Here is an 11,144-nt window from a genome sequence, read left to right on the forward strand (position 1 = left end):
GGGGCCGGGCTGCGCCCTACTTTGTGGCCGAGCTCGCCGCAGGCCCCAGCGCGCTGTCCCCACTGGCCCCTCATCCTGGCCTTGATGGGCCTTCGGGAGCCAACAAGCGGGGCACCCCGCAGCCGCTGTCGGGCCCTTGCCGGCGAGGTTGGCTACGGGGCGCCGCCGCCTCCCGCCGCCTGCAACAGCGACGCGGGACCCAGCCCGAATCCCGCACCGGCGACGACGATCCGCACCGTCTCCTGCAGCAGCTCGTGCTCTCGGGGAACCTCATTAAGGAGGCGGTACGGAGGCTTCATTCGCGACGGCTGCAGTTACACGCAAAGCTTCCCCAGCGCCCGCTCACGGGGCCTCTGTCGGCCCCGGTGCATGAGCCGCTTTCACCCCGCAGCCCTCGCGCGGCCTGCAGCGACCCCGGCGCGTCCGGGAGGAGGGCGCAGCTCAGAACTGGCGATGGCGTTCTGGTACCTGGCAGCTAACACCCCGGAGTGGCCACAGCGCCAGCCTCTGCCTGGAGGGCAAGGGATTCCACTGAGGGCTGCATCCGTATTCAGACTGGTGTACTAGCGCAGTTGGGAAAGGGAAAATAAGCTAATGCAGACGAGGAATGGAAAAGCCGCGAATATTTCCTCGGGGAATTAATGGAGGGCCCTAATGCGTTTGAAACAGAAGTTGGCTGGCCCTGTTTGTGAGGCAGAACACAGAGCGCACTCCACGCTCACATTCAGTAGGACTCCTTATTTGGCGTGACCAGCCCCGGCGGTGCAGCTTGCAGTCCCACGCAGCCTCTCGTGGGCCCTCCAGCCCGGCGACCATGTGGCCCCACTCCACGCTTCTCACGATCTCCGAGCGTCTGAAAGACGCGGATGATCCTAGTTACTTACTTTTACCTTTTCAGGGCTGGTTCCTGATCCCACTTTTGAGGAGGGGAACATGAGTAGACGGTCATTTCAGGGAGAACCTCAAACTGCCAGACTTGAAAATTTGTGACTCTTAAAAAAAACCCATCTCATGTCTTTCGGTGCTGGTTCTTAATACAAAACACGCGGTACCATGAAAATACCTTTTTGGGAGTTGAATAGGAGTAACGTTTTCTCTGTCTCCCGTTTTGCAACTGGCAACTCGGCGTGGCAGGGAAAGGTCGTGTGCGAGACGGGGACTGGAGGCGGGTGCGGGCGGTGCTGGGGAAGGGGTAAATTGGTACATGGAGTGAATCTTCTCTAAAATACTTTCACAGCCCGCCCTCCTCGGGCTCAAGGTCACGGTTTCCTGAGCGCAGGCAGGGTTCCGGGACTCCAGTAGAGCAGAAGAGTTGCCGGGTTCTGCCTGTACTCGGGAGAAGAGCTCGGTGTTTTGCCAAGTACTGGAGTCTCCTAAGGACACGCGCACCGCGGCTACCGCGGGTACAGGGAGGCGGGGACGTGACGGGCGTCGGTGCCTTCTGCGGGCGGCCGCGCCCAGGGCTTTGAGAGAAACTGCCAGAGTCTTAGCCTCGGGTCCCCGCACTCCCCCTGGGCTCTGCTGTCCTACTCCGAGCGGGTGGCGCTGGTGCTCCTTGGGGCCAGGGCTGGGGAGACGCCACGTGACGCGCACTCCGGGGACACAGCCTCGCGCTGCAGCTTATAATGGACTCTCTGGGGCCATTTGCAATAACAGCTGCAATTCCCTGGATAGACTGAGTTGATTTCCTCCCTCTGCCCCTCCCCCAACCATGCCAGCTCGCCTTTGTAATAGAAGGAAACCGAGTAGAAAATGTGACTCTCCAAATGGAGAAGCTGCAGGCTTTGCCATTGTGAATCGTGGTAAAGTGCTTTAACACACTGTTCACTTACTCTGAGGGATCTAAAACCGTTTTCTTGGTGTTTTAGTTTTATAAGATTCAATGGCTTGTTCATCATCCAGATGTGGCTATTGACATATCTACGCTTCGCACCGGAGTGTTGGGAATTGTGGCTATCCTGATTGTAGGATTTTAACTTAACTGAAATACTTGTTTTTAATAAATGCGTTGGGTTTTTTGTTGGGTTTATTGTTGGGTTTTATCTTATACTTGCCCTCGGTGGGAAAGATGCAGAGAACACATTTCTGTAATCCATAAACCTTAAAAACACTTGAAATCCTTGTCGGCCTGGCTTGTGGATGGTAATTAGAGCGCCTTTGTGTCTGAGCAGCTCGCTAGTTAAGCAGGGCTGTGCGGCTGGGTGTGTATTGGTGCTGGCATGAAATTAAATGAAAGTGAGGTCAGGTTTTGGACCAATCCCATTCACTAAAACCTCAGAGCCTTTTGGATTACTAGTCAGTGATGGAGTTTTATGAAGCTGCCTCCGACTGTATTAGCAGAGGACATCAGATCAGCCTGTCACTGCAGACTGGGAGGCTCATCACTTTTTTCTCTTTCTACTGCGGTCATTATGTGGACTTGTTTCACAAGGCAGTCCTTAGACTGGGGTGGCTCTTGGTTAGGGGCTGATCAGGACACAAACCCACGGTGGGAAAGCCGGCTGGCAGTGTCTGAAAGGACTCCTCTCTTTGCCCTTAGCATGTTTGATGCCATTCTCTCCCGAAGCAGTGACGTAACAGCCTGTCTCTATCCCTCCCTTTCTGAGTTACTTCAGCCTATTCCCTCCAGGAAGAAGCCACACTAGGCAACATATTATCCAGGGTTCAAGGCCACTTATTAAATGGGGACCTTGGACAAGTTGATCCACCTCTGTGGGCTTTGGTTTCTTTCTATACAATAGACAAGAAATGAGATGTGGGAAAAGTAGACTGTGACTGGCACATACTGGAGAAGTCTCTAGTCCCTACTCCTTCCTTCCCAGGGCTGCCCCTTGGTAGCCAAATGACTGGGGCCAAGGTTTCTCATGAAGAAGGGCAGGCTATGGTCCCAAAAGTGCTTTCAGGTTTGACTGTTATATGATTCAGTCCTGGTTTCTTTTTTTCTTTCTTTCTCCCTCCCTCCCTTCCTTTCTTTTTCTTCCTTTCTATTGTTCACGGCACAACTCCATACATATACTACAATGTGAATAACGCCCTGTAGTTGTCCAAGATGGTGGTTTACCATCGGAACACTGAAAAACATAGCCCAGATCCCTAGTCTGAGCTGGGGAAAGCCAGGTATGCCACAACCATATTCTTACAAAATGCTCAGCGTCCTATGAAGACAGCTAGCTGGCCAGAGAACGTAGCCTGGATAAGATAAAAGACCAAGCTATAAAGTAAATGAGAAAAAATAAATTAAAACACAAATTGAAAAATAATGAGTGATGTGGAGAAAGGAATGCCACACCTCACAGAGAACTGAAGAGTCTGCCACCCCAGGATTTCATTCTAACTTAGGCATAAACGCTACAATATTTGGATTCAATTTTCACCCTTCTTTTTCGAGCTCATAAGCAAAGACATGGAATGAAGATCAGACACCACTTTCCTATCCAGCAAAGTCTGTGTTGAACCCTGTGATCCCTTCCTTCCAATCAGGAAAGAGTTACCCTGGCAACCAAATTACTAACTCACTCAATTAGCTCCCCTCTCTTCCACCGGTGCTCAGTAATCACAGAATGTCAGCCTGGGGAGAGCTCAGCCTTAGGCGGTCTCGTGCTACCTCCTCATTTAGCCATAGAAGCCCAGAGAGGTTTCCACTCAGAGGTGCATTCGTTTGAACACCGTGTATGCTCCTGCAGGCACAGGGGCAAAACCTCTCCCATGCAGTGTGTCTTCATGGTTTTCCGTCCATAACAGAAAGGGGAACAAGTGACCTGCCCTCAACAGTGTCCCCGAGAGGCATAATACACAAGACCGTGGGCTCTGCCGGCAGCCCTGCGCCGCCTCCACACCAGCAGCTGTGTGGTTTGGGGCAGAGTCCTTAACCTAATGATCTCCATCAACCCATCTGCGAAATGGGGTAAGAATAGAGCCTACCTTGAAAAAATTATGTGAGTATTCAATTAGATAGAGCATGGGAAGTAAAGAGCAAATAATAAACACTCGATTAATAAGACGTTGTCCCTGGAGGCTATTGCATGAAGGCCACTACTTTGTTTTTCTGGAAAATCCTGCCTCTTGAAGACTTCTTCCATCCGATTCTTAAAAAAGCATAAACTTGTTTCCTCTGAAGACTCGTTGCTTGAGCATATGCCCCTGTTGTATAGGCACGTGCTAAGGGAAGTGCAGAGGAAAGGAATACTCAGTCTAGATGAGGTTTAACCTGAAAAGGGTGGCAGGTCCCATCCTCCCAAACCTTGAAAGGAGATTGGGATTGGGACTAGTAGAGTAGGAGCAGCAGGAAATACTACAAAGGGGAAGGTTTGTGCTGAGGACAGCCTGGGTCCACAGCTGTTAATGCCCCCATCAGAAAACCCATCCCTTTCTGGAGCGCCTGGGTGGCTCAGTCGGTTCAGCATCCGACTCTGGCTCAGGTCATGATCTCAAAGTTTGTGAGTTCAAGCTCCATGTCGGGCTCTGTGCTGACAGCTGGGAGCCTGGAGGTTGCTTTGGATTCTGTGTCTCCCTCTCTCTTTGTTCGTTACCCACTTGTGCGCTCTCTCTCTCTCCTCTCAAAAATAAACATTAAAAAAAATAAAACCCATCCCCTTCTAATTCAAATTCAGTGCTCAGATGAAGTTCTGTGTGCCCACCCGGTCCACTCATCTATAATTTGTACTGAAAAAAAAATCATGTAATTTCTTTACAGGGAGTGATCTTGGAGTTCACTTTGTTCTTACCCCTCATTATATTTACTGTCATTATAGGGTTATCTCAGGAACCCACATGTGAATGTCTTCTCTTCCCAAAGAGATTAGATAGTCTTTAATGGCAGAGGACAGGGTAAGGAGGACAGATGATCAGGCCGCTCAGTGTAGGGGATGGTGCAAGGTTGAGGGGAGCATTGATGGTCAGCCAGATCCGTTGGATGGCTGTTACAACATCCAGGCACCAGGTGATAAGGGCCTTGGGGGGAAGAGAGAGGAAAAGACACGACACACTTTGAAAAGGAAAGAAAAACCAGAAAAACCCACGGGCCTCCACAGGGTACCTTGTGACAACTAAAATGTCAGTTCTGGAGCCAGAATGCCTGGGTGGCAATTCTGGCTCTTTCCTTTAAAGCTCCCTCCTGTGACTTCAGGCCAGTCACTTCACCTAACCTAACCTCCCGTTCCTCATCTGTGAATTCCGATAGGAATAAAGTCCCTGCCTCACAGGGTTGTAAGGATTCACTGAGCTAATGCTAGTAAAAATGCTGAGCCAACTGCCCAAAACATAGCTGCATTTAGTAACGCCGCTTCGGTATTGGCATTTAGGAAATATTTACAGGGCAAACAAATGGGGTGATTTCAACAGACCTATAGAGGCCAGGGGAGTGGAGTGCTTGGGGCACAGTGAGGAGCTGTGGTTCCCAGAAATTCAAAGAAGATGGGAAAGGAGAGACAGCAGCTAAAAAGGAAAAACTGGGCCAATGGGAGGATTTGCTCAACTAGGTCTGAGTCTGTCTGATGGCCATGGAGGACATGCAGAGGGAGAAACTGAAGATGCTCTCAGAGATAAGCCTGCCGAGGAGGCAAGAAGGCACAAGATGCCCCGTCTGCACGGGTTTGAAAGGCAGGGCTCAGGGGGATTTTAAGGGTGGGTGTCCCACAATGTGACAGCACCTGAGTCACAAACTGTCCTACCACAGCAAGGCTGGGCACCTGAGAGTTGGCCGTTGAAACCACTTTGTATAACCCGTCATGCCTGGGATCGCTGGGTGTGTTTCTGTAGTTGTGTGAAGGAATCCTTCTCTGAACCTTATGCTACAATAGAATGGAAACTAAATCTGATATCAAGTTTATTAACTGCTCCCCCTTATCAGTTAACTGACTCATAGAAGGTAAAATTCACAACCCCCAGCTGATAGGTTGTTCAGGCAGTTTGTTTGATTTATTGATTCGGGTGGGTTAAAAAAAAATCACAAGCTGGTTATCTTCTTGTTACCTTTGGCCTGCCTTTTTGCCTGTTTCTTTTTTACCATCTAAATTAGGTTCCACAACGTAGCATGGGTGAAAATGATTTCCTAGGTTTTCCCAAAAATCTTCCCTAGACTGGAGTCATAATCACATTTCTCCAGATGCACCAGATAGTACTTTCTTCAGCCAGGTTAAAGAGGGGAAGAACTCACAGTGCAGATGTTCAAGACCTAGTGTTTAATGGTGCCGAGGCAGGGAAATTCAATAACTTTGGAGTGCAAAAAAAAACAGTGTAACTCACCGGGCACCTGGGTGACTGACAGCACCGAGCCTGGTTGAGATTCTCTCTCTCTGCCTCTCCTCTGTTCACGCTATTAAAATAAATTTAAAAAAAAAGGGGGGGGGGCACCTGGGTGGCTCAGTTAAGCATTTGACTTCAGCTCAGGTCATGATCTCACAGCTTTTGCGTCGCCGCCGCATCGGGCTCTGTGCTGACAGCTCGGAGCCTGGAGCCTGCTTCGGATTCTGTGTCTCCCTCTCTCTGCTCCTCCCCAGCTCGTGCTCTCTGTCTCTCAAAAATAAACATTAAAAAAAATTTTTTTTAAAGATAGTGAAAGTCACTAAGATCTGATTGCGTACACCTTGGACCTAGCCACAGAGGATGTACAGAGAGATATTGTAGATGCAGGTATACCTGTAAGCATGTGCAGACACACATACCCACCAGCCCTTACAGTCCATTCTTCAGCCTCCCTTGGCTTCTCTTGGTTCTACTCTTACTGTCTATTCCTATTATTTATTCTTCTTCCTCCCAGGTAGATGTGATGAGTTGGTCTTTGTGAAGTACTTAGAGCCTGGCACATGGTAAACACTATGGACATGAGCTAGTGTTATTACTGCTTCCCAACTGACAGCGTCTCCCAGGATCCATCCACCCCTCTCAGCTCTAACTGCCATGTCTTTATCTTCAGCACAGCTCTCTCCCTCTCCAACTCCTAATCATTTATGAGCCACCAGGCTACCGTCCCTGTAACTTCACATGTGAAACTCCTGATCAACCCCCACCCCCACCCAACAACCAGCTTCTCCTTGCCATTTCTCTATTTTTCTGGATCTTCTAAGGGCTCAAAACTTGCTGAATGCTACCAGGGAAACCTAGGTTCCCAGCCCCTTGAGAACATGGCAGCTGTCTCAATTCTGCCAGCTCACACCCCCTCCCCACCAGTTCTGTGCCCAACTACTCCAAAGGGCTAGGGATATCCCAGCCACAGTCATTCCTGAGCCAAATACTAGGAATGGGGTATCCCAAGCTCCAGCACCTTGGAAATGGCCATTGCCTCAATGCAGAGACACTTGCCCAGGCCCAGGCCCAGGCTTTGGCTCTCTATAGCCTTTGCAAATGGCTGAATCCATAGAGGGGGCTGTTCAGGAGGAGAGATGTGGTAGGTTCAGGCAGGAGGCAAGAGGATCAGCTTAACAGCCATGAGTTCGGACCCTGCTCTACCACCAATAATTCATACCTCTCCCCATTGCAAAGAGCAAAGTAATGTCTCATAAAAGGTGTCAACAGAGTGCCGGCCCTTAATAGACCTCACTTCTCTTTCCTTCTCTCTACCTAGCTTCTCAGGTCCGGTAATTTCTTGTCTGCAGGCGCTGTTCTAACTTCATTCCCAAGTGCTCTTGGGAGTGATGCAGACCCACAGGACACCTGCGCTGCCTGAGACTGCACCATCTTGGCCTGATGCCCTCATCTTAGACAACTCGAGGTTCTAAAAGCAGCAGCCACGTACCATTTGCTATCCGTGCCCTTCTTATGCGATTTCTACTGTCTTATGTGAAGGCCTTGGCCCAAAGCTGCTTGTGAATTCTTCCAGGAGGTCTCAAACCCTGCCCCATCCCACGGCCCCAGCGCTTTGCATATACGTGGCTGGTGTTCTGAGCACAGTGATGCTATTGTGCTAAGGTATTTTGTGGGATGCTCTTAAGAAACCCTAATAAACTCAACATGGGAGAAAATGGTGCCAAGGAAGTCTCCTACAGGGGGTACAGTAGACCAGAAGGTCTGGTTGAGGAATAGGAGATCCTAGAGCCAGACTGCCTGGGTTCAAATGCCAACTTGTCCACTTAAAAGGTGCTGCCTTCAGGGGTGCCTCGGTGCCTGTCGGTTCAGCATCTGACTCTTGACTTCGGCTCAGGTCACGATCTCAAGGTTTGTGAGATTGAGCCCTACACTGGCCCTGTGCTAACAGTGTGGAGGCTGCTTAGGATCCTCTCTCCCTCTCTGCCCCTCTCCTGCTGGCTAGGGCACACAGGTGAGCACGCACTCTCTCTCAAAATAAAACATTAAAAAAAAAAAAAGGTGGTGACTTCAGGCCAAGTCACTGGAGAAAACAGTCCCTACCTTATGGCCCATAAACCATTACATGAGAGGATACCCAGAATAGTAACTCCTGGTACATGTGCGCCCAATGAATACTATCCCCAGAATGATGAAAGCAGAGAGACTGGTCTGGAAGGTTATGTGGAAGCAGATTTCTGGAAGGAGTTAGAAGAGGAACTTGTAGGGGACAGTAGCAAGAGGCTGGGGACAGCCTGTATTATGGCAGCTAAAGTTATGAGGGCAAGTGAGGCATCTGGTCCCCTGACCAAGGAAGTGGCCAAGAATTAGCCACTATCATTTTTGGAGCATGTTAGGTTACCCCAGACATCTCTGATCTTCTTCATTTAACCCTCCCACCTACCTATTAAGTAGTAGTATTTTATTGAGAGAAGGAACATGCACAGAGCAGGGGCTTGCTCGTTATGATACAGTTGGGTGAGTAGCAGGGTCGAGCCAAGCCCAGTCTCCAGGGCCCCCGCTGGGAAAGCGGTGGGCAGGCAAAGGACAAAGAGGTGCTAAGGAGGTTCCCGAGGGGGCTGGGTGGCAGAACTTTGGGCTGGACCAAGTCGGGAGGAACTCAACCAGGGCTCCATACCTGGGGAAAACAGGCCTGAGGACAGGAAAATTTCAGTTAACCTAATCCTCACCTGCTCAAACCAAGCCATTTTACCACTACCATATATATTGCTGTTGAGTGGTTTTCCCTTTCCTAGGCCACAGCTCAAGACTGGGTTAGTCGCCAAAGAGGAACCAGTCTGGCTTTGCCTGTGCCCTCCCATTCCTCACACACAGACACCCAGATGAAAATCACCCCCTCCACCCCTCTCCAGACACATCAAGTCTCTTGGCCTCTGCCCTCCCTCCAGAGAGCACTTCTGGAATATGTGCTTATTCCACAAAGGGGATGGAAGTCCATCTAGCAGGTTTTAAAAATCTGGACTTAATTTGCTGATTTCGTGTAAAATCAACCCAGAAACAACAAAGTCCTGCCAGTATTCTATGCGGAGCAAAGCTGGCTGCGACCCTCAGCCAGGTCCACCTCCTTCATTAGTAAGATACCCCCTATGTGTTTGTCTTTCCCCCACCTTCCACCAAAGAGCCAAACATGCTCCAAAACAAAACCCAAATTTATTCAGCAGACATTTTAATTAAGAAATCCTATAAATCAGGACCATCACAATTTCAGACACTCCGGTGCGAAGTGTACGTCAATAGCTACATCTGGAGGATGAACAAGCCATTGAAACGGTTTTGAAAACTTGTTTAGCTACCTTAAAGTTGGGGGGGGTGGCACTTTCCTTGAAGTGCCTCAAGTTTCACAAGGGGAAAGCCAGCAGGGTTCTCCTCTCGGAGAGTCACATTTTAAACACGGTTTCAGTCACTCACAAGAAGAGCTGGTGACAGGAGACGACTGAAGGATGAGGACCCAGGAAGGCTCAGGCCACAGCCCTGCGGCGGCCAGAACACAGCAGAAAATCGTCCAAGGTCTCCCCTATCCCATGCAGACACCAGAAAGGGTGAAATAAGAAAGTCTGGCTGGGAGCACAGGGGACAGTTTTTGCCTTTCTGAGAAAGCTCCTGGCTAGGCCAAGAGTGGCCTCAGGGAAAGAGGAGGAGGAGGAGTTCTGGAAAGAGGAAAGCACAGAAAAACAAATCTCTCCCCACATATCCCTCTGTTTCTGTTTGACCTCGGGAGACTCCAAAAGGTAGCAAAGCACAGACAGGGCTCTTCTTGGAACAAGAGAAAGTAAAGACCTAGGGATGAATTTAGCTCTCCCAGGAACCCCACAGCCTTCTGCCAAAGAGTAAACTGTGACCTTGAACCACAGGTGGCAAGGTTGAGTCAGTTAAAAGTCCACATTCAACTCCAACTCTACCCACTTTGAAAATTTTCCATCTCCCTCTAACCCCCTAACCGGAGTTCACACCTCCCGCCTCCACCAAACACCAATTGGGCAGGAAAAAGGGGATAATGGCAACCCACCCACCACCAAGCTTTTACATTCTTCTCTCTGGAATTTCTTTGCACAGCAATTGTAGCACCATTTCCACTAAGCTCTTCCACCAGAAAATAAAATGTTTGCGTGTCATTAGTTTTCAAGTACTGTTAATAAAGCCCAGGCGATATCTGCCCCTTGGAACCCTATCTTTAAACAATCGAGGCACACGATGCCCCCAAGGGTTAAGTCAGATACAAGTCGATGCAAGTAGCTGCCATATCTCCAGTTTATCGCAGGTCCTTGGCCCCGAGGTGGCCGAGGGAACTCTCACGCGGCACCTCTGCATTTCTGCACGCTCTTGTTCTCCGACAGCCTCGCAGAGTCCGGTAACTTCTTTCTCGCCTTGAGGTCTCTCTCCACGCGTCTCTCCGCAGCCTGGGCGGTCGCTCCCTGGACCGCGACGGCGGCTTCAGCTCACGGCTGGTGAGGGCGGGACGCGGTTGGGTCTGCGAAGCGGCGTCCTCTTTCTCCTCCAGGGGCGCCGGGTCAGTGCAAAGCGCCAGAGGGCTGCAGAGCGACAGGGTCCGGTCCGCCGTGGGCGCCTCCCGGCCCAGCGGCGCCCACTGGGCTCGTGGCTGCAACGGCGGCGACGGCTCGCTGAAGCCTTCGCACGGCCTCCTTGATGAGGTTCCCCGAAAGCACCAGCTGCTGCAGGAGCCGGTGCGGGTCGTCTTCGCGGGCGCGCGTCCTGGTTGGAGGCCATCGTCGCTGCTGCAGGCGGTGGGAGGTGGCGGCGCCCCGCAGCCAACCTCGCCGGCACGGCCCGGGCAGCGCGCTGGGGCCTGCGGCGAGCTCGGCCACAAAGTAGGGCGCAGCCCGGCC

The 11,144-nt window shown here is 50.8% G+C and overlaps 2 protein-coding genes across 2 annotated transcripts; one reads left to right on the plus strand and one right to left on the minus strand.

Annotated features, from left to right (window-relative positions):
- Positions 1 to 2: 2 nt before the first annotated feature.
- On the plus strand, positions 3 to 2,117 carry FRAT1 (FRAT regulator of WNT signaling pathway 1; the record flags this gene model as incomplete). The annotated part of the gene is made up of 1 exon (XM_029920191.1): positions 3 to 2,117. A coding segment is annotated over one exon (477 nt), but the record flags the coding sequence as incomplete, so codon positions are not given.
- A 7,314-nt stretch (positions 2,118 to 9,431) lies between these two features.
- FRAT2 (FRAT regulator of WNT signaling pathway 2) lies at positions 9,432 to 11,138 on the minus strand (the record flags this gene model as incomplete). Its single annotated transcript, XM_029916424.1, has 1 exon — positions 9,432 to 11,138. A coding segment is annotated over one exon (330 nt), but the record flags the coding sequence as incomplete, so codon positions are not given.
- Between the last annotated feature and the right edge of the window lie 6 nt (positions 11,139 to 11,144).

The sequence above is a fragment of the Suricata suricatta genome, chromosome 2 (assembly GCF_006229205.1).
Source record: "Suricata suricatta isolate VVHF042 chromosome 2, meerkat_22Aug2017_6uvM2_HiC, whole genome shotgun sequence".
Classification (NCBI taxonomy): domain Eukaryota; kingdom Metazoa; phylum Chordata; class Mammalia; order Carnivora; family Herpestidae; genus Suricata; species Suricata suricatta.